This window comes from Neovison vison, chromosome 3 (assembly GCF_020171115.1).
Source record: "Neovison vison isolate M4711 chromosome 3, ASM_NN_V1, whole genome shotgun sequence".
Taxonomy (NCBI): domain Eukaryota; kingdom Metazoa; phylum Chordata; class Mammalia; order Carnivora; family Mustelidae; genus Neogale; species Neogale vison.
The window spans coordinates 29,223,662-29,246,523 of record NC_058093.1 but is presented as its reverse complement, the minus strand read 5'-3'; the positions used below and the strand labels follow the sequence as shown (position 1 = coordinate 29,246,523).

Genomic DNA, 22,862 nt, shown 5'->3' with positions numbered 1-22,862 from the left:
CTAGGGATCCATCCCTGGAGCCTGGGATCATGACCTGAGCCCAAGGCAGAGGCTTTAACCCACTGAGTCACCCAGGCACCCCTCTTGAGAGAGGCTTTTTACAAAAACTATTGGCCGGAAAACTCCCTTAAACAGGTTCCCTTAGATGAAACAACACCTGGGCAGGTGAGTGAGGCGATTGCTCGGACCTTGGGCTGCACATCAAGGCAAGCCCCCACCCCTTCCCCCATGGTCTTGGTACTTCTTTCCCAAGGTTCCTTTGGGTTGCTGGTTGAAAGAAGAACACCCTGGGTTCCCAGAGGAGGCCAAGGAGATCTCCTTGTGCGCTGTGAGTGGGAAGGGGATTGCAGATGGAAGGCGCACAATTGGTACAGGAGGGCTGAGATGTTTTTCCCCAAAGAGTGTTGATGAAGTGATCAAGGTCCACCTAGGGAAAGAGTGTTTATTCTTTTTCATTTTATTTTCACTTAACTTTTTCCTGGTTTTCCAAATAACACATACTTGGCATAGGAAATTTGGAAGATACACACATATGGCCTTCATTAAATATGAATTGGACAAAGGGGGGAATGAAGCATGAGGGGGGGATGACCTACAGGCCCATTACACTGAGGTCACTATTCATATCTCTTTGACATAATCCCTTTCCTTTTCACTATGCCTTCTAGAATTTAATGGCACCCTACTTTAGTCACCTAATATTCTAGTATGAGCTTGCTCCATCTCATTACGCCCTATAGACCTCATGAGGTGGAAGAGCGGACTCACGCATTCCAAGGGGGCGAGTCCCACGTTGTAAGGGCCTTGGTGACTTGGAGAGAGGAGCGAAGGACCTCTTTGCAGGGGGCAGGAAGCTGGGAAGGAGAACAGATTCACTGGAGAGACAGAACCGAGATCCAGAAAGATCTGGGCTGCTGAGAATCGTGGGCTGAATGTAACAAGGTGAAATTTTCTGGCAAGGAGGGTGAGGCCCTGCTCTTAGATCTTTAAATGAAAGGACAGAAGGTCAGAGTGTGAGGCGTGGCAAGAAGTGGCTCAGGAGAGCCTGTGTATAAATTAGTGGCTTCTTAGCATAATATTAAATGGGAGGCTGAAGGTGGAATGCAGAAAAATCATTGTGATCTGAAGTGGTATTGATGGAATTATGGGAGTGAAGGTGAAGGAAATGACCCACTTGCGCTAGTAGTTGTGCCCCCGGTATACTGGACACAGTGTCTAGAGAACAATCCCGAGAGAACACCAGACGGAGAACATACAGCATAGTGGGCTCGGGCAGTGAGAAGAGAGAAAGCTGGAGAACCAACAACAATTAGAGACGTAATCTGGAAATCACACTGGGGAAAGCGACATGAGGGCTGTCCTCAATTACTCCAAGAGCTGGCTTGTGACAGAGGATCTGGATGTATGTATGTGACAAAAGGCAGTATTGGGATGCGTGGTAGGAAGCTATGGATAGAGAAATGTGCCAGTTTGATCTGGAAGGAAGGCAGTTGTCAGTACTCAGCAGCCCCTTCCCTAGGGGGTTGGGGGAGGCAGAGACAAGATAACGTCTCCAACCTTGAGACTCTTCAAGTCCTGGGAGTGAGCTGGTAAGGGTGGGATTTCAGGCACGTTGAGGAGCCGAGGGGAGGTGCCCCTAGATTAGACGCTCTTAATCCCTAGGAAATCACATCCTTAAAGCCACCTGCCCCTCTGTTTTTTCCTACACTCAGGGCCAGTTTGGAAGCTAAGATACAAGATTGGGAATCAGAAAACATGAATTCCAGTCCCAGTGTGGCAACTCACTTGCTTCATCATCTTTGGGCAAGCACATCTCTTCTCTGGGATTCCATTGTGTCTCCTTAAAATGAGGCTCAACCAGGGATTTGAGAGTTCTACTTTGTGGAACCTCAGAGGTCACCTAGATTCTCTCTGTCCAAAAAGAAAAAAAGTTGGAAAATGACTCTCCAAGGTGATTTCTAAGGTTGTGTCCAGCCCCTGAATCCCATAGATGGGTGTTCTGTTCTCTAGGCCATCTCAGCTCTGGCTATAGCTCTGCCTCGGTGATGTTTCCAAGCCCTGAGCTACTGTGATCTTGAGATGACTCTACTCCACCTCAAGTCCCAAAGAAGCCACACTCTTTTATTTATTCACTTTTAAGATTTTATTTATCCATTTGACGCAGACAGAAAGAGAGAGCGAGCATATACGCAGGGGAAACAGGAGAGGGAGAAGCAAGCTCTTTCCTGAGCAGGGAGCCTGATGCAGGAGTTTGGGGGGCTCAATCCCAGGACCTCAGGATCAAGACCTGAGCCCAAGGCAGACGCTTTGACCGACTGAGCCACCCAGGCATCCCGAAGCCACACTCTTAATACACTCATCTTCCTGATGATTCCGGTCGGTCCTCATGGACCCTTAACCCCTTGATCCTTGGCCTTCGAGGATCCTGACCTTATCATTGCTTCTCTTTCCCATTCCAAAGTCCAGTTCCTCTTGCATTCCCTGAAGTCCTGAGCCTTTTCTTCATCTCCTTATTCATGTCACTGGTGAAAATATGACTCACTCCCTACCTCCCCACTCCCATCCCCCCACACCATTTGCTTCTGTTACAGAGTTTATAAAAACACTTACACATCCATTGTTTTACTGGACTGTTTTGCTAATAACAGTCCCCTCCAAGATCAGGGAGGAAGACAGGACCTGCTAGAAGGATAAATAAACCAAGGCACAAGAGGTTAAGAGACTTGGTCAAAGTCTCAGATTTGTTGACCTGTGTCTTCTGGTTTCTCTCGCAAGTCTTTTCCCAGGGCTGCGTGGTTTCTCCATTGTCCTGAGTGGCCCTTGATCACCTTTTTTGCAGGATCCTCCCCCACCCCGAGCCAGGATTACACACACCTGTGTCTCCTCCACAGATGGAGGATAGTGTGTGTGCCATGTAACCAAGCTCTGCTTGCAGATGGACTCAGAAGCCTGGATAGCATGTGGCATGAGAACATCTGTGTCTACACCACCTGATACTTGCATGGTCACAGAGGCACATATTAATTCAGGGGACCACAGATAAACATCGAAATGGGCTTCTGTGCTGTCCTTTTCTCAGACCCTTCTGCTTTTCTGGACTTCATCTTTTTCCAACATGTCTTTAAGATGCATGGAACTTCAGGTTTTTCCCCAACCTGTTTATAATCTGTATCAGTTAAACTTGCTGATAATAAAAAGAACAGTCCTACCATTCATTGAACCTGACTCTGCTGGGCTACGCCCTATGCCAATGCTTTTCATGTGGCATCTCCTCTGAGTGGTCCACAACCTTGTGAGGTGGGGGTGGTTACCTCCCCTTCCAGATGAGGAAGCTCAGGCTCGGAGAAGTCAGGTGGCTGACTTTGCCCATGATTCCTGAGCTCAAATCTTCAACATCACACCAGATTCCCTCCTGCTGGGCCTTCCTGGAGAGCCTCTTCCTCATGTGGATGGGACCTGCTGCTTACCCATATCAGGTGTACTCTTGTCTGATTGTCGTAGCAGAAGGTGGATGGTTATGAAGAGAAGATTGACAGCTTGTCTTATGAGTCCTTATTTAGGGCCTCCATCTGGTAAAGAACAAATCGGAGACTGTTTTGTTGCCCCCTTGTCTTTTGCAAGGCTTCACCTTCTTACTTGTGTTCCTACAAGCTTGGAGTAGATCACTGTACTCTGGGGTGAGGCCAGGGGTCTGACTGTGCCTTGACTTTGGTGGCATTTCCTATCTCAGTTTTGTCAGTGGTATTTCTCCCTGACTCTCCTCTGTCTTAGAATGGCGGGTTTCATCTGTAGAGACGAGTGACCCACTGTCCCATTGACTGTGACTTTTTCTATTTCTGAGGATTCTCTCACTGGATGCTGCCTGCTATTTCTGTCTTTCCTTTCTCTGTAGACAGAGGCAGCATAGTATGTGGGGAGGGAGGAACAAGGGCTCTGCGGCTCTGGGCTTGGGTGCTGGCTCCATTCCTTACTAGCTGTGTGACCTCAAGCACGTTGCTTTTGTACTTTGTGCAATTATCCTATCTGCAAAATGGATTTGCTAATTACAGAACCTACTGTATAGGGCTGAAGGATGAAATGATTACATAAGTACCTTATTACATATCAGTATTTTCTATTATTAGACAAACCAACAAAACTACCCAAAACAAGGCAAGAACCTGCCTCTTCCCCTCTAGTGCCAATCAGATGCTGCTGTGTGTTATGGGAGGAACTTGAGTGGCCACAGCTACTTTTCTAGGCCAATCCAGACCTTGTCCTGGGCCCATCTGCTGAGCTTCACCAAGAACTAGCCTCTTGACTGGTGATAGGGCCGCACCACTGTCACATGGGTCAGCCTCCTATACTCAGTGCATTCTCCATTTCTTCTTGCGGCAATACTGAATCTAGAATTATAGCATGAGTCAGCTAGTTATCAGCGTTGTGACTTTGGAAATCGGTCTGTACTCTTTGGAGACTTCGTTTTCTCTTCGAAACTGTGGACAGGGGGCGCCTGGTGGCTCCGTTGGGTAAGCCTTCGACTCGGGTCATGGTCCCAGGGTCATGGGATTGAGCGCCACGTTGGGTTCCTTGCTCAGGAGGGAGTCTGTTTCTCCCTCTCCCTCTGCCCCCGCTCATGCTCTCTTTACCTCAAATAAATAAATAAAATCTTTAAAAAATAGATAAAATAAAATGTGGGCAATACTAATACTTATTGCCCATTGTCATCATGTAGATTAAATAAGAATAATATTAGCAATATGGGACACCTGGATGGCTCAGTCGGTTAAGTGTCTGACTCTTGATTTCAACTCGGGTCATGATCTCAGGGTCATGAGATCAAGCCCCACGTCGGTCTCTGCACTCAGGGTGGAGTCTGCTTGAGATTCTCTCTCTCCCTCTACCCCTCCTCCTGCGCTCTCTCTCTCAAATAAATACATAAATCTTAAAAAGAATAATATTAGCAATAGCACCTAACCTACTTCTCACACTTACCACCACCCAAATAATATCCTAATATTATTCCTCTCAGTGTAGCAGAAATAGCGAGCTTTCCTCCCACTCCCGCCCCAAGTTGCATGCTCCTTACTTCACATAGTAGGGTTCTCACTGGGAAGTGATTGCCCAGCCAGGGTCAAATTTTCCAGCTCTCCTTACATATTGGTGGGAGTCATGTGGCTTGTTTTTGCTAACAAAATATGAATGGAAATGATAGTATGTGTCGCTTTTAGGCCCAAGCCCTTAGAAATGGATGTGCCGTTTCCATACTGTCTTATTTCCTTTCTGCCTTCTGGGTTCAGAGAAGAGCTCATTCCTAAGAGAAGGCAGAGCTACCACATGGTTGGATCCTGGTTCCTAAAATCCCCATGGAAAGAAGTCACCCATCAACATGCATTATGCTATTCCCTGAAGTTTGCAGGATTTCTTGTTATAGCAACTAACATTACTGTAACTGATATCCAAATCACAAATCTTCACAACAATCCTCTGAAATAGACATTATGATGTCCCCCACTTCATAGATGTGGAAACTGAGGCACAGAGGGGTTAAGCCTGAAATCCCACAGTGAAAAAGGGCAGAGCAGACTCTGCACCCAGTCTCATTTCAGAAGCAGTGAGTTCTCTTAACCACTAAGGATGTGAAAGAGCTTTATACACTGAAGCCTCATAGAAATAATAATAATAATAATAATAATAATGGCTAATACTTATTGAACACTTACGTGCCAGGCACTGTTTAAAGATCTTTATGTTTGAGGTACCTGGACGGCACCCCAGTGGGTTAACCCCAGTGGGTTAAACCTCTGCCTTCGGCTCAGGTCAGGATCTCAGGGTCCTGGGATCGAACCCCCGCATCGGGCTCTCTGCTAAGCGTGGAGCCTGCTTCTCCCCACCCCCACCTGCCTTTCTGCTTAGTTATGACCTCTGTCTGTCAAATAAATAAATAAAAATTTTTTTTAAAAAAATCTTTATGTTCATTTAATCCTTATGACCCTCTGTAGTTGCTTTTAATATCATTCCTACTCTGTAGATGAGGAAAACTAAGGCACAAAATGTTAAAGAACTTGCTTGGCGTCACAGTGTTGCTAGAGTTATGATTCAAACCCAGCAGCCAGCTCACCCCTTTCCCCACCCCTTCATCCCTTATCATCTCTCATGGAAGAATGAGCGGATCCTAAGATTCTGAGAGGCCCAGGAAGTGGTGAGACTATAGCTTGCGCCCAAACCCCAGCCCAACCCCAGGACAAGTTCCAAATCCAGCACTTACCATGGGTTCCAGACAAAGAGAGTGAGAAATGACTACCAGAAGTCTTGTGGCCAATTGTGACCTTTGAATTTATCTCAAATGACATGATAGAGTAGAAGGAACCCAAATGGACATGGATATAAACCCAGCCTTTGTGTACTCTCGTTGGAACAGAGAAGGCTACTTGCTCTCTCTGAGACTCAGTGACCTCATCTGTAGAATGGAGATGCTGATTATGCCCACCTTGTCGGTTTGCTGCAAGGACAGAGCATGTGCCTAAAGAGTCTAGTGCAGAGAGTTGCTTCCCAAGTGTTACCCCCACCCCCAGCATCAACCAGCTCAGAACACAGCGCTTCCCTGTGAGCTCAAACCCTCTCCCACCAGTCTCATCCTCCAATCCTCCAGTCTTGCCTCCTCCAAGTGTACCTACCCTTAGTCTCTTTCCATGAGTCAGAGAAGCTCCTTCCTTGAGTTTCTGAGAGATCAAGGGATGGAGGCGTAGTTGAAGGAGCCTGGAAGGCCAGACCCTGAGCATGAACATCAGGTTCCTTTTTCTGGAAGAGGAGGACATGTTGCTTAGCAACACAGCAGGAAGTTATCAGGGCGGCTTCAGGCTGTGCTGTCTTTTTTATCCTGCAGCATGGGGATATCTGAGGTGACACCAGATGGGGAGATGAATGGGAAAAGCAGGGAAGGGTCTGTGGTCTGACAGCAACCTCTGGACCTCATCCTCTTTCCCTGTGATCACCATAACTTCCCCTTTCCCCTTGGCTTTCTACTTTTGACACAGAGGCAGAGAGACAAGTTCTGGATCCATCTTGCACACACTTGTATGCAATGACCACTTCCATGACCATGCATCTAAAACTCAGGATCACCTTATGTGAACTGCACGTTACAGTTTACAAGACACACCCATAAACAAGATTTCACCCGATACTTACAACAGCTTCTTTAATTCCTTTATGAGAGGGGGCAAAGTCTCAAGGTCCCACCGTGAGGAAATAGCGTGGCCCAAATTTGCTGCAAATCTCAATATATTTCCATTACATGTTGAAGCATGGATGTTAAGACAGGCATTGTCACATGCTTGTGTGCACCCAATTCTATATCCTTACAGTTTTAAAGTTCTTCATGCCTAATGTCCCAAGATGCCCCCAAATGCACCTGTCCCCCATCCCTGGTCACAATGCAGGTACAATATAGATGCAAGGTTCCCTGCTGGCAAGAGCCAGCCTGGGTCCAGGGGCTCCTTAGAGTGTAGAATCCCAAGAGGGACCTGGCCTGGTGGACCAGAGGCCTCAACTCAGGAATGCTGCTGGGCTGGGCCTGCTTGGCATAAATGTCTACATACCAGCAGCTGAAGCAAGTCCCTTGGCTGGCATTCTAGAGAGATGCACGTGGGTCCCACTGGAACCTCGCCTGCAGCAAGGAGTAAACACATGTCACCAAGGTCATGGATAGCTCATGGGAGGTCCAGGTCTCCAGAGCTCCCCACTGCCTCAGGAGCCAGCAGAGCTGGTCAGAACAGCCCTGGGCTCCAATCTGGACTGTGTCTTGGTCCCGTATTCTCTCTGTCAATGTTTATTAATAATGCTGATTACCATAGCAATGGCTGTTACCCCAAGAACAATAATATTGTCAGGCCTGTTGAGCCACAACACATCTGAAATCCTTGTTTCCATCTGATAGATGAGAAAACCAAAGTCAGAGAGGTTGAATAACTTAAATTAATGATCAGATAGGGACTCAAACCTCTGATTCCCAGAATTTTATTCTGTGCATCACATCACACTGCCTTTACATGTTAGGGGAGAGTGGGGGAGGAGGAGTAGCAAAGGAAAAAATTCAGCCACTCCATCCTTCACCGTCAGACTGCACATGCCCAGGACCATGTAGGCCAACATGCCTCAGAACAGGCAATTTGAATAATTATTTTGATTAAGGATTTATCAACTTCCAAAAAATTATTTGAGATGACTTACTTATATAGTAATATACACAAAATGGAATATTCAGTTTTAAAAGACAATAAAAAAGCAGTTGGTTAAATATGAGAAATATTCCCCTAAGTTAAGGACAAGGCAAATCTGTTTTACCCCTTCTAACCTTACCCCTGCCACTGCTGGACATTCTGCTAAAGGTCCTAGTCAATGCAAAGACAAGAAAAGATATATTTTGTATGCAAATCTTGGAAAGGAAGATATTAAAATGTCCTTGTTTGCAGACAGTATGGCTGCCAACAGATCCAAATGAACATGAAACTAATGAAACTTGTATATCCAGTAACATATAAGATTAACATACAAAAACATATGGTTATCCTATAACTCTATGAAAATAAGGGAAATCATTGAGAATACTAGATTTACAACAGCAATAAAAGATGTTCCTAGAAAACCTAATGAAAACATGGAAACATCTAAATGAGGAAAACGACTAAGCTCCACTGAGGAATATAAAAGAAGACCTGAATGAAAGGAACACTTAGCCTGTTCCTGGATAGAATGACTCAATATTGCAAAATGTTAAATCTGTCCAAGTTGGTCTCCAAGAGTAATACAGTCCCTGACAGGCTTGGTTCTAAAGTTCTTCCAGACTATGTTTAAGAACAGCCTAGACAATTTTAGCACAAGAACAATGAGCATACAGCAAAGCTGCAGTTATTAAAGATGTGGTTTGGCATAGAAGAGCTAGGTAGACCAACAGAACTGAGTAGAGCTTTGAAACAGACCCATGTATATGTGGGAATTTCATAAAAGATAAAGCTCGCATTCACTATAGGGAAAAGAAAACTGTTCAAAGGTTGGCATAACTCATTATTCATTTGGGAAAACACATATGGAAATATAACATATTTCTATAATATATATGTTATAATATATAACATATTTCTATAATATAAGATATAGAAATAAATTCCAAAATAGATTAAAGAATGAAAGTATACTTGTATACTTGCTGACAACCAGAGACAAACATGGAAACTGTCACTATTTCACATTTATTGAGACCTGACTTAATGCCAGACCCTGTGTTAGTTTTCATTGTTTAAAGAAAGGATGTGAATAAGTTCATGTGAAGAGAAAAATTTCCCCTAAGTTCATTATTTGAATAAGGGATAATGGGTCTTCTATGGAGTTTATGCCAAAGATAGAGGAGTGTTCTTTAAAGAGCCTTTGAAGGATCCTTGTTTAGAGTGTGTATGCGTGTATCCACGCTCTACGTGTGTTCAATCACCAAATGGGCTGCCTGTGTGCCCACAGTGCTAGATATGTATCTAATTTTACTTGTCCAGCATAGGACGTTCTTAAATTCTCAGGATTTGGAAAGAGTTTGAGGAGAGGGAAGGGAGTGAAGAGACTCTGGAGATGTGTGAGAGAGGCGGGGTAGGGCTGGTCAGCCACTGCCCAGCCTCACTTTTTCCCTTCCTTCCATCCTCCATCCTTTCCTCCCTGCTACCTTCCTTCCAATTCCTTCCTTCCCTCCTTCCTTCCTTCTTTCCTTCCTTCCTTCCCTCCTACCTTCTCTCCCTTATTTCTCTGTTCCTCTTTTTCTTCCTTCATGATTTTCCTTCCTTTTTAAGGGAATAATAATAATATTCATTGAAACAAACTAGGAAACTTAGAAAAATACTAAGAAGACAGTAAAACTGATCATTTAAAATTCCCACCACTTAGGGAGAGCAACACTAATATTTCAGTAAACATCTTAAAAGTGTCTATTGCTGCACACATGCACACATACAGACACACACATGCAGAATCATTCCGTGCAGATCTATTGGCTGCCTACTGTGTGCCCAGCACTATGCTAGGTACAGAGAATCTAGCAGTGAACAAGACAGACATTTTATTGGGAGGATACAAAATAAATAAGCAACAAAAAATAATTGGGGGGACAAATGCTGTGAAGAAAATAAATCAGGGGTAAGAGGGAAGGTGACTATGGGGCAGGCTGAGATGAATTCATCAAGAAGAGGTGGCTATTAAGCCAAGATCTGAATGACATGAAGAGGGCAGCTATTTAAAGATTTCTCTCTCTCTCTCTCCCTCTTACACAAATGGGAATATATTATATTGTTTTTAACCAGATATTTTCACTTTATCGTGGTCATTTTTCATATCAACAAATATAGATTGATGTGTCATTTTTAATGGCCCATAATATCCCAACAAATATCGATTTATTGTAATTTACTTAATCTCCTACTGTTACATCCAATTTTTTTATTATTATATACAATGTTACAATAAACACCCTTATGTCCTTTTCCACTTATTATCTTAGGGCAAATTTCTGGAAATGTGAAGCTGGGTCAAAGGGCACTCTGCCTTTCACATTTTGATCCCTAGCCAAGCAGTTCTCCAAAAAGACTGAACTAATACATATATATACATATATGTGTGTGTGTCTATATATATATCTATAGATATATCTATATCTATATCTATATCTATATATAATCTCCCAGTATGAGAAAGTGCACATCTCCTCTTTTTTTTTAAAGGATTTTTATGTATTTATTTGAGAGAGAGAGTACAAGGTGGGGAGGGTCAGAAGAAGAAGCAGACTTTCCACTGAGCAGGGAGCCCAGTGTGGGACTAAGTCCCAGGACTCAAGGATCATGACCTGAGCCGAAGCAGTCACTCAACCAACTGAGCCTCCCAGGCTTCCACATCTCATGTTCTTATCATGGTTGGCATTTTCCATTTCTATAATCTTTGTCAATATAAGACAAGGAATCTCCCATTACTCTTTTGACTTGAATTTCCTGGTCAATGGTGAAGTCTCTTTCTATGCGTTTATTAATTACTTACATTTTTGACATGAATGACATCTACATAGTTTTGATTAATTTTCTACTGAAAATAAGTTTTGCTACAAATATGTTCTCTCAGCTTGCCACTTGTCTTTTAATCTTATTTGCGGTTGCTCTTTCTCTATTTCTCCAACATTCAAAAGCTGAAATGGAGATGAATCTATGAATCAGATTCATGGAGATGAATCAGATGAATCAATCTTTCCCTTCAAGGTTTATGCCAAAAAAAAATGTTCAGCACCCAACCCAAGATGCACTATTAATAATACTAACAAATAATTCTTGTTTTCTCTAAATATTTTTATTTAATATTTGACTATTACCATATATTAACTACTACTTTCTAATTATGCAAACAACATACTAATACATTTTTATTATAAAAATTAAATGCCACAGATAAGGTGAGTGTCCTCTGGACAAAATCAATCCCAGTTCTTCCAGAAGCATTTATTAAGAGTGATGTATATCTTTCTCAACTTCTATTACACACACACATACACACACACAAATTAAGGTTTAGTTTTGTCTTGCTTTGCATAAATTATATTGTACTATACATATTGTTATGCAACTTTCAATGATACTATATGTTTTGTAGGTCTTTCCTCAGTACATCTAGTCTAAATCATTTTTTTTAACTGAATAATATAGTATTCAGTAATTTGGCTGTATCAAAGCTTATTTAACCCCTAATGTACTGGTGAATATTTATGTCATTCTAATTTATCTCTCTCCAAACAATAACACAATAAAAATATCTTTATCATATCTTTATGTGCACATATTCAAGTATTTCTCCAAGGTCAATACTAGAAATCAGAATTCATGAATACAAAGGTATGAATCTAAATTTTTAGTAGGTACTTTTAAACTGTCTCCTCTTCTTTGGGGGTCCTGGGTGGCTCAGTCAGTTAAGCATCTGTCTTTGGCTTGGGTCATGATCCCAGAGTCCTAGGATGGAGTCCTGTCCTGGGATCGAGTCCAGCATCAGGCTCCTTGCTCAGTGCGGAGCCTGATTCTCCCTCCGGCAGCCCTCCTCCCCTGCCAGTTGTGCTCTCTTTCTCTAGAATCAAGAAATAAAATCTTAAAAAAAAAAAAGAGAGAGAGAAAGAAACTGTCTCCTCTTCTAAGGATTTTATAGCTTTTTTCTTTACATTGAAAAACAACAATCTGGAATTTATTTTGGTGGTAAAGAATGAGGAATAATTGACCTTTTTTGTTCATATGAATGACTACCCAGTTGTACAAAATCATGTGCTGACTAATCCATATTTCCTAATGGATTTGAAATGGTGCCTTTACCATATATTACATTCCTATGTATGCCAGAGTTTAGCTTTGTAATATCTATTCTGTTGTCTATTCCTAAGTCAGTGCCATATATGTTAACTACCTTAGTTCTATAATACATTTAAGTATCTGGTTGGGCAAACCCTCCATCATTACTCTTCTTTCTTATGCTTTACTTGATATTCTATGTTTTTCTGAGATCACATGTAATTTTTTTAAGGAGTAAAATGTTGAGGGGCACCTGGGTGGCTCAGCGGGTTAAGGCCTCTGCCTTCGGCTCAGGTCATGATCCCAGGGTTCTGGGATTGAGCCCCGCATCGGGCTCTCTGCTCAATGGGGAGCCTGCTTCCTCCTCTCTCTCTGCCTGCCTCTCTGCCTACTTGTGATCTCTGTCAAATAAATAAATAAAATCTTTTTTTAAAAAAAGGAGTAAAATGTTGAAAGATTAATGGAATGGATGATAAACCCTCTTTCCTTTTAGGTAGTCATATATAAAAATGCACACAGAGAAGCTAATTTTATGATTTATGGACAAGAAGCTAAATATCAATCACAGTGGACTATGACCATGGGGTGTAAAGAAATGGGGTAAGGGAATCTTAAGAAAAGGGAATAACTACTGTAGGCAATACCTCTAAATAGAAAGAGACATTAGTAGCAGCTAACTACTAAAGAAATAGTGGGAAAAATCCGGGGTGGGGGGAACCCTTGAAAGTTCAAGCTAGATTGGGGGAATAAATTCAAGCTAGATTGGGGGGATTTTAATCCAGATACTAAGAGGTTAAACCTAAGATAGAGGAAAGAAAAACAAAAAAATAGGGGTGTGGCGGTTGCAGCCTGTAAGTGCAACAGAGAGACTGAGTCCAAATCTCAACAATGTATTAAACTAAGGTCAACTAAAGTATTGAATCCTGAGACTATCCCTATTTTCCTATTTCACACCCAATTTTTCATCACCAAACTGAAGCAATTTTCCTACCCCGCATTTACGTGCTGTCTTAGGGTCACTGACAGCAAATTTTGTTTAATCATGTATAAAGGAATCAGGAGCACCACTTAAAGTGGAGCTATGAAGATGGTCAGCCCTCCATACCTAGCTGTCACCTGTCTTGGTCATGGTGGCGTGGCCAGAGGGGTTGCTGTGACAGCCTCTGTTGTCAAAATCTTCCAGAGATGCGCATCTGGGGGCCTAAGGCAGAGTCCCCATAGGCTGAGGCCACAGGATGTCCCCTTAGTTATTGCCAGATGCACTGGTTGCTGGGTACTCTGTCTGGCAGGCAAAGCAGTTACCATGACAACAAATGCCCCCACCCCCAAGTCTGCGATTTGTTTTTATTTTTTCATTTCTCCTTTCCCATTAAATACCAAGGTATTCCAGGGACAGGAAAGCATAGCTCTCCGGACGGAATGTCCTCTGCTCCAGGAAGAGGGGCAGAGAAGTAGGCAGTGGCGATGTGTACATGTTATGTCTGAAGAAGCCTTCATCAGTATAAATGTATATGTACCTGCTTTCTGAGTTAAAATGTATGTCTTTGGTTGTATCCACGAAACAAATGGTCAGATCACTGTTTAACCACACATTCGCTTTCCTGCTTCCCTCCCCTCTCTGTTGCTCCAGTGCTGGGAGAGTCAGTCACTCCAGTAGTCCTTTGCCAGGGGGAAGTGCTGAGTCATGGCTCCAGCTGGGTTTCTGCATCCTGTTCTCCATCTCCATTCTTTCCTAGTCGACCCCTCACCCAGGTTGGGCTCTTTCTAGAGCTCTGAGCCCTCTTCACTACTACCCTCCTCAGCCTGGACTCACTTTCCTGAGGTTCACTTCTGGGCAGTAAAGAGAAGGCACCTTACTCTGTTTCTGCACTTTCTCCTTTCTCACCTTGCCTTCTGAGAAGACTGAGCCTTTCTCCATGTGACCACCCCTCCCTTAGAAAACAGAAGTCTGAACAGGTTTGACCCAGCAGGCTAATTCTTCCATGTATTCCTCCTCCATGCTGATCCTTCTCCAGTCCTTTACCCCCTAATCGGATTGTGGCAGTGTTCATGCTTTGGGGCATGGCAAGGAAAGTGAGATTTATTTTGACACCACGCACTGAGACTTTTTTCTCATTCTAAGTCTCCAAGTGCCAGACCACAGGTTCTTAGTGTGTGTGTGTGTGTGTGTGTGTGTGTGTGTGGGAAAGGGAGGATGTTGTGTCTATGGATTCAGGGGCAGTACCTAGTGATCCCACCAAGAGCAGGACGTTTGGGGGTCTCGGTAGGCTCTCTGGTTTCTCTTCCCCACCCACCTTAGACTCTTCTAACGCAGAAGTTCTAATAAAGGAGTCTTGCTAACTAGTTCCAAATAAAGCAGCCTAGGATTGTTTCCTCCGCTAGAGTGGGGAGAGTGGAAAGGTGGCCCCGCCCGCTCAGTCTGGTTACTATGGCGACAGCCGCGGGGTGACCCAAGTGCTCCTCCCTCCCTCCTCCCAAACCCAGAAAGATGACGGCACCGCGCTGACTGCGCCAAATTCCAGCCAATGGGTGGCTGCTCCCGCCTTCCCTTCCGCCAACTCTCCCCTTCCTTCCCCCCTCCCCCCCGGAATTCGATTCACAAATCTGGGCTCGGGATTTCCGGCTCCAGGCCGGGTGCAAGGGCGCTGGGCCGAGATCAGGGTAGAGTCGCGGTCTGTCCTGTTAGGAGGGCAAAGGGAAGCCGGTATTCTTGGGTTCTCGGGCCAGACTCCTGTAATTCACCACCAGAAGAGATCACAACCTACTTTCAAATTATTCGGAAAATCTAGTTGAAGCCGAGCCTGCAACTCCTCCTGCCCCTACAAGCCCCACCCTGCCCACAGCGCGCCAGTCAGCACCACGGACAGCGAACCAGTGCCTAGTCTCCCGCGCCTCGCGGGGTTCTGACTCCTCATCCTCGAGGTCTAGCTGCAACTAGGGACGCCAGAGACGCCAGCACTCTGCTGGAGCCAGGCCTCATGGGCCAATGAAACTGAATGGGGGCGCTTAGCCACGTGGCTAAGAAGGCATCGGGACAGGAGTCTCAGGCTAAAGAGCTTAGTTCTCTTCTTTCAACCCCTAAGAAAGGCACCTGTCTCCCAGGCTGTCTGTGTCCTAGCCTCCCTGGGGATAAAGGGCCAGGCCTGAACCTTAAGCAGGGTTGGACTTCCCAAGGCTATCCTGGGTAGGCGGGTGACTAAAATGGCCTTGAAACAACCAAGGGAATTGGAGGAGGGGTGTGGAGCTGAGTGTGTGTGTGTCAGGCCCCACCTGAGAGTGGTGAGCACAGACTTGGTCAGGCCTCACTAGACTCTAGACAGTATATATAGCAGGGAGAGATGGAGGAAGAGAAAAGCAGCTATCGTAACTAGCTAGTTCTACCTCAACGGTCTACTTTGTAAAGGGTATAACTTTTGCTGTCTTCATTATTCAATCCCTAAATGGCCTGGGCGTTAATGAAGAGTTAGGTGAGACAAGATGGATTCAGCTTTATCATCAGGCCTCAACCTTTGGCTACTTAAGTCTCTGTAAAATGGAAGCCAATGTGAGGATGGGATACGTAAAGAGTGGCAGTTCTCAGGGACCCATCCTCCCCAGTAGACCCGTGGGGGTCCTCCTGCCCTGTGACTGTTCCACTCCCTCCCTCCCGGGGCCCAAAGAAAGGCTGGCGCAAAACCATCTGCAGGCGCTTCCAGCGCTTTATAGTTCTCTCCGGGACAGACGGACAGACAGACAGTGCAGCCCGCGCCGTCGGCCCGCATCATTGGCACCTTGGACACGGCACCAGGCCCAACCCAGTCCCTGGTACCTTCCCGGGAAGATTCCGGTCCGGCCTCAAATCAGCACCTCAGACAGCTCCCGGCCCAACACCCACCCTCCCCCCTCCCTCTGGAAACAACCAAATAAATTAAAAGGGGAGGAACAAAAACACCCAAAGATACGGAAGAGGGGTACCCCTCCCCCAGAGTAAGAAGAGTTTCTGTCTCCTCCCGCCCTTCCGCTGAGGCGCCGTCGCCGCCGGGATGGCCTCCTAGGTTGATTTTGCTCCCAAACCTCGGCCTCCTGAAGCCGGCATCTCCCTCCCCCCCCCAACTCCCGGCATGCAACACGTTGGAAAAGGTAGGGACAGGAGGTGGGGGTGGGGCGAAGGACCATCCTGGTTGTTGTCTGGGCTTCTGGGGCTGCAGTTTCTCCCCGCACCAAAGTCAGTCCAAATCAAGAATTGATATTCCCTTTGGTCTGGGAAAGGGGATATGGGGTGCTCAGGAGGGGGAAGAAATGCAAGCTGACATAGGCGGGGGGGTGGGGGTGAGCAGACAGGAGGGAAGATGGTGACACATGTCAGAAGCAAGGAAAAGAGAACGAGAAGGGGAGATGGGGACACGGGTGCAGAAAGAGAAAGGGGAAAGGGGGGGCAATGATAGTCGGATAGGGGGTAAGATGGAGACGGAAATACACACCAAGGGTACGGAAAATGGAAAGGCAGAGAGGGAGATGTGAAGGCAGACAGAAGAAAGATGAAGATACAGGAAGGAGGCGAGGAAACGGTCAAAATCGAGGGAGATGGATTTACAGACACACACGGAAGGGAAGGAGGAGACCCGGGTAGAATTGGAGAGATGGGGGCACAGGCAGACAGAAAGGGTGAGGTTGGGGGTCCCCCTCCCGCGCTCATCCCCCACCCCCACCCTGCGCCCAGCAAATCCAGAGCCGCGGCCTCTGGCGTCCTGGCCTCCACCTTCCCCTGCGGGACAGGGGCGGCTCCTCCTCCGGCCACGGCACGGAGCGGCGGTAACAGCGGCAGCGGCTTGATGGTCCCGGGGGCTCCGAGTGCGTGTCAGGGGCTGGGGCGGGGTGCGGGCGCGGCCCTTGGGAATCCCTAGCGGTCCAGGTTCATAGTCCAGTGCTTGGCTCCGGTCGCGCAGCTGTCCCTGGCGGCCGAGGAGGAGGCGGGGGCCGCGGGCGCCCCCCCGCTGGGTGGACCCCCGGCGCCCGCGGCGGCCTCGCCCTCGTTCTTGAGGTCTTGAAAGACCTGCGTGAAGAAGTGGGGGTCGGCGTTGAGCCGCAGCATCTGGGGGCTGAGCCGCTGGATGAGGCGCAGGCAGCGTTGCCAGAAGCGCTCCTTGTCAGGCTCCACGAGGAAGGGCTTCAGCGGGTATGAGATCTCGTTGCCCATGTAGGAGTAGGCGAGGTAGAGGCAGGTGAGGAAGGCGGCCTGCAGCTCGGCGGCCGACGCCAGCTCATCCCCGCGCAGCGACTCGCGGCACAGCAGGTACACGAACACCAGGTTGGCGGGCGTAATGAAGGCCTGGTCTTGCCAGCCCTGCAGCAGCAGCGAGCGGTCCACTCCGCGGAACCAGCCCACCAGCTCGCCCGGGCTCAGCTCCTTGAGGCGGTAGCAGCGTCGGCACACGAAATCGCCCAGGCAGCGCAGCAGCTCGCCGGTGGACGCCTGCACGATGACCCGCCGCGGCGAGCCGCCAGGCACCGGCGGTGCCGCTTGAGGGGCTGGGGGTGGCGGCGGCGGCGGCTTTCCCCCGCCCGAACCCGGCGGCGGGGCGGCCGCGCTGCCCCCCGACGGCGGCTCGCAGGTGGCGGCGGCCGCCGGCACGGTGGGCACCGGCACCGCCAGTGGCTTGGTGGCGCCGCCGCCGTCTGGGGGGTCCCGGCCCTTGCGGAGAAGGTTCTCGCGGTTGCGTTGCTGGACCAGGGGGTCGGGGCCAGTGGACGCCGGCTTGGGCGTCACCTTCTTGCTGCCTTTCTTCTTCTTGGCGGACGCGGCCACCAGGCGCTTCCAGGTAAGCGCGGAGATGAGCACTGACGGCCGCTTGAGTCGGCTTTCGCCTTTGCCGCCCTTGCCTGCTGGCGGCGCCCCGTAGCCCCCCAGCGCCTCGTCCCCCGCGGGCGGCGCTTTCTTCTTCTCTTCGGGCAGCCCGCCGGGCCTCCGGCCCTTGGCCGAAGAGGCGGGGGAAAGAGACAGCACCGTGCCCATCCTGCAGAGCGGGGCCGGCGCCCGGGCCCCGGTGGGAACCGCGGGCGGCGCCGGTGTCGCCGCCGCCTCAGCTGCAGCCCCCGGAGACCCGGCGGTGGGGGGCCTAGCCCCGGCCCGGGCGCGGGAACGGGCAGGGGAAGGTGGTTGCTTGGCTGCTCCGCGGCGGTTGCTCGGAGTCTGAGCTGCGCCAGCTGCAGCGTCAGCCCCACCCCTTGGACCCCGTCTTTAGCCGCGCCGCGCCCCGCCTCACGCAGCCAATCCTCACTCGAGTTGCCCTCCTGACCGGCAGCTCCTCTGGCCAATAGAAGCTCGCATGCCAATCTCAAGTCCCGCCCTACCCCCCACCCTCTGTCTCCGGTCCTTTCCTTTCCCCAAAAAGGGGAAAGGGGGAGGAGGTGGCCCTGGTTCCAAGGGCCTCCTCAGGGTCAGAGCTGGGGAAAGGGGTCTGACGGCTCCCACTCCCCCTCACATCGCCCCTCCCTCGCCCCCGCAAATCCTAAGGCCCTGGGTGAGCTTGTTTTGATGTATTGGATGGCGGTGGCAGAGAAGCGATGGGAACAGCCTCTCCCCCTTTTTGGTTATGTGCTGGGGCTGCATCGGCAGTGAGTGCCTTCCCCAGGGCGCCCCACGACCTGCGGGGTCGAACTTCTCTGGGCTTCTCCAATATGGCCACAGGTGGATTACAATCTCTTAGCTCTCCTCTCCTCCCTTCCTTCCATGCGGCCACCATGATGGGCTTGTGGGGGAGTTCAGTAGGTGTCTTCTTGCTCTACCTGTGATGGGGTCCCGGTGGGGCGCGGACCTACCTGCAGATCACAAGTCCCCTCCTTTGCTTTGGGGGCGGTCAGACCCTCAGCTAGATGCCCCAGCCTGCCGTTTGCTGACCTGGTTCTCTGTAGCTCGGTGTGTGGGGGGACGCCATAGTCTCTGGTCCCTGGGTGGCTCCTCTCCTGCTCTTCTTCCCCACCAACACACCCTGATCTCACACTTGGATGAGTGATGAATGATTAGTTCCTGGAGAAGTGCTGGAAATTGGATGGGTTGGTCTCCTGAGGCTCAGACAGAGCCTGGTCTCCTGAGGAGGGAGGACCTCCTGGGCAGAGGGAGGCCCAAGAGGGTTGACCCAACCTCAAGCTTAGCCCTGGTCCAGGTTGAAGTGAGTTTTCATTGTTAAATTCTTCCTGCCATTCAGGTCCCAACTGTCTGGACCCCCCACTGCAAGATACTAGGCTGGGTCCTGCTCATTTCTCTCTGTTCCCCCCTCAGCACCCACAAAGCCTTAATCCTCTGGGCCTTACCTGCAGGTCCCGAGCCCACCTGGTTCTGGAGCTGTTCTACGAACCCTATAGGACAGTGTCCACCTTTCTCCAGGTTTGCTCCCTGTAGCTCCCCAACATGAAATTCTTCCAACTTTTTAAGTGGGCCTTGGAGGTGGGTATGATGGGGAGAGAAACCTGGGCTATGTATTCAGCAAAACCCTCAGAATTATCCTTGGAGTCACTTCTGTGTTCTTCGTAGACCACCAAAATGACTTCCAGAGACCACTGCTGTCAGTCTGTGTGTATGCGCATGTGTGGGTGTGGCTTCATCCATATAGGCTGTTCCAGAATTCCCTTAGGCTGCAGCTGCTGCCACCAGAGGCACCCGCTTTTCTCAGCTCTCCCACAGCCCCTGCTCACTCACACCTTCCTGGAGGCTTATGGTCTGGTTGTCTCGATTCCCTATCTCTTTACCACCCTACACACGCAGACTTGTACCTCCTTCCTGACTCAGCACCCAATGTGCCCTTCTCAGCAAGGTGTCTCCTGGTCCCTTGAGATCTGATCATTACTCCCTTCCTTGAAGCCTGACCTAACTATACAACCTCTCCTTCTCCCCCTGGTTGCAAAAAAAACAAAAACAAAAACAAAAAATGGTTTCCTCTTTTCAGCTCCTGTAATTGGTCCCACTTCCTCCTACAAGGCCTTCTGAGTCAGCCTTTATCTGACACCCAAGGAACAGTAGGCTCACTGGTAGTTAAGGACAGATTGCACAGAGACTGAGTTGCCCTAGCAGAAACCTGTGGGTCTGAATGGCACATGGGTCCTCCCAGCTCTAGTCCCAGGAGTCCCTCACTGACGTAAGGCCTATTACTGGTGTCATGTAGGATAAGATCGTCTATCTGTACAACACCCACAGATGTGACCACCATGATACCCCCACTCCAGGCTCAGTTGTGACCTTCTAGTGTTCCCTGGGTCAGAACAAAGAGTTCTCTTTCCTGCTTCAGGATCCCCCAAACAGGTCCTGCCCCCCCCCCAAGGACTTAAAAGGTCTTACTCCCCTTCTCATTCTTCATCTTGTCCCACGTCAGACCTTCTCTCTGGTTCACATTTTCCACCCTTCTACCTCGGTTATCTTTCTTGAATCTCTGAGCTCCTACCACTGGGCCAGTACCCTTCCTCAAACCACTACCTCTCCTTCCATCCAACTCTTGAAAATCCACCTCCTCCAAGAAGCCTATTTGGACTGATGGCAAGAGACCCAGTGCTCTTCCTGACATCAGTCTTTCTAATCTCTTTCCCCAACAGCAGCTGCTGTATGACAACTTGTTCACAGGCTGGGCTGAGTCCTGAGTCAAAGATGTGCGAAATGAATATGGATGGAATTTTTAAAGGAAGCAGACAAAATAGTCAAAACAGATCCATAAAAAAAATAAATAACAACATTTCTGTTATTAAAAAAGAACACAAACATTAGTGGAGGGGAGAGGGGGATTATTTTTCTACAGGCTGGAGGCCAAGGGAAATAAGCATAGCGAAACCAGAAAGACTCCAGGGAGAAGGTAGGCTTTACAGAAGGGCAGCAACTCCCCACCACATTGCAGGTGTACTTTTCCAGTCGGGTTATGTTTATGTCTATATTCTGTGATTGATTCATTTACCTGTATTAGGATCTGTAAGTCACTTCTCATCCGTCCATTTCTTTCTTTTTCTTTTTTTTAAGATTTTATTTATTTGACACACAGAGAGACACACTGAGAACAGGAAGGAATACAAGCAGGGGGAATGAGAGAGGGAAGCCGCTTCCCACTGAGTAGGGAGCCTGATGTGGGGCTCGATACCAGGACCCTGGGATCATGACCTGAGCCGAAAGCAGATGCTGAACTACTGACCCACCCAGGCACCCCTCATCCGTCCATTTCTCATGGATGTGTGTGCTTCTCTGGGCCAGGGCTGGCTGTATCAGACACCCCTTAGTTGAGATCTCCCCGCACCCCACTGAGGCCAGGCTCCTTGTCTGTCTCCATCACTTGGTAGATTTCCTAGAACAGTGCCCTGTCCAGATAGATGGTTATTCCTGAAGGCCCTTTAAAGCAAGAACTATAGGCGTAGGTCAAGAATTGGAAGGCTTGGATCAGGGTATTAGCCTGTGTAGAAACACAGCCTTATCATTGACGATTACCAACAACTCCACCTTAGAGATGAGCCCTTCGCTGACCCATCCTGGGAAGATGAGCCCCATCTTTTAGGGAACATCTCCAGGTAACACTGCTCAGACTCCTCTGCCCTTTGGCTATTTTTATATCCTTCTCTGAGAGGCCGATAGTCTAGGAAGCAGGAGGTAGGGGTTCCAGTCATTTCAGCTCTCTGGGCCTCCTTTTCTTCATATTAAGATGTAGGGATTCTATATATGTTACTTTTATTATTGGACAATGAATATTAAAGACATCAGATAACATCTGGGGGATTGGACTTAAAAAAAAAAAACAAGGATTCTTAAAGCCTCTTCCAATTCTACAATTCTGACTCTAAATAAAATCCATCCTATGAATTTGTTTCATTTTCTAGCTCCAGCCCTGTGTGGTTCTCCCTAGTCGGTTTCTGCCTGATGGGCTCAGGTTTGTTTGTGCACGGCATCCCTGAGGCCTGTCCTTCTGCGGTTTAGCCCGGGAGAGGAAGGGGAGGCTGTTCAGGCTCACAGTCATGCAAATCTCCCTTGGTCCCTCCAGGCTTTAATGGGGCCCCTGTAAAGTTTGGAGACAAAGGACAGGATGCCAAGGTGGTCCAGGGTCTCCCTAGTAGACATTAAGGCTGGAGGCCCCACAACCTACAGTCATTGCATCCTACGTCCCCAAGGGACCCCTACACAGAGGCTGATGACAAGGAAGGTTCTTAGAACAGCCACCGTGGAGACCCAGCCTGGACATCTGAATGCTTGGTCCTGCTGCTTGCACCCCTTCCCTAAGCCAGGATCCCCACCTCAGGGTCTCAGCTCCTGAGGTGTGCAAAGGGGGGAGGATATGCACCTGCCCTGCCTTCCTTCCCTCTCCCAAAGACCTTAGAACAGAAGAGCTGGGGTGGAGGGAAGCAAGGCCCCAAGAGGCAGTGGAGGGAAAACTCTTCCCCAGGAGACAGTGGGGAGTGGGGAAGGGGGATGAGCAGAGAGAAGAGATGAACCTGACAAAGGAGATACTGCCCACGGTCAGAAGAAGCAGAGATACTGCCCCACGTTCTCCCATCCTTCCCATTGAAGCAGGCTCCTTGCCAGAAGGACTTAAC

General features: G+C 48.3%; 1 protein-coding gene across 1 annotated transcript; it reads right to left on the bottom strand.

Annotated features, from left to right (window-relative positions):
* Positions 1 to 17,154: 17,154 nt before the first annotated feature.
* Positions 17,155 to 18,321, bottom strand: CDK5R2 (cyclin dependent kinase 5 regulatory subunit 2). The gene has a single exon (XM_044241614.1). The coding sequence runs from the start codon at positions 18,319 to 18,321 to the stop codon at positions 17,209 to 17,211; it is 1,113 nt and encodes a 370-aa protein (XP_044097549.1). The 3' UTR covers positions 17,155 to 17,208.
* Between the last annotated feature and the right edge of the window lie 4,541 nt (positions 18,322 to 22,862).

Excerpts from the sequence above, each read along its gene's own strand:
- CDK5R2 (XM_044241614.1), bottom strand. The coding sequence starts at position 18,321 with ATGGGCACGGTGCTGTCTCTTTCCCCCGCCTCTTCGGCCAAGGGCCGG.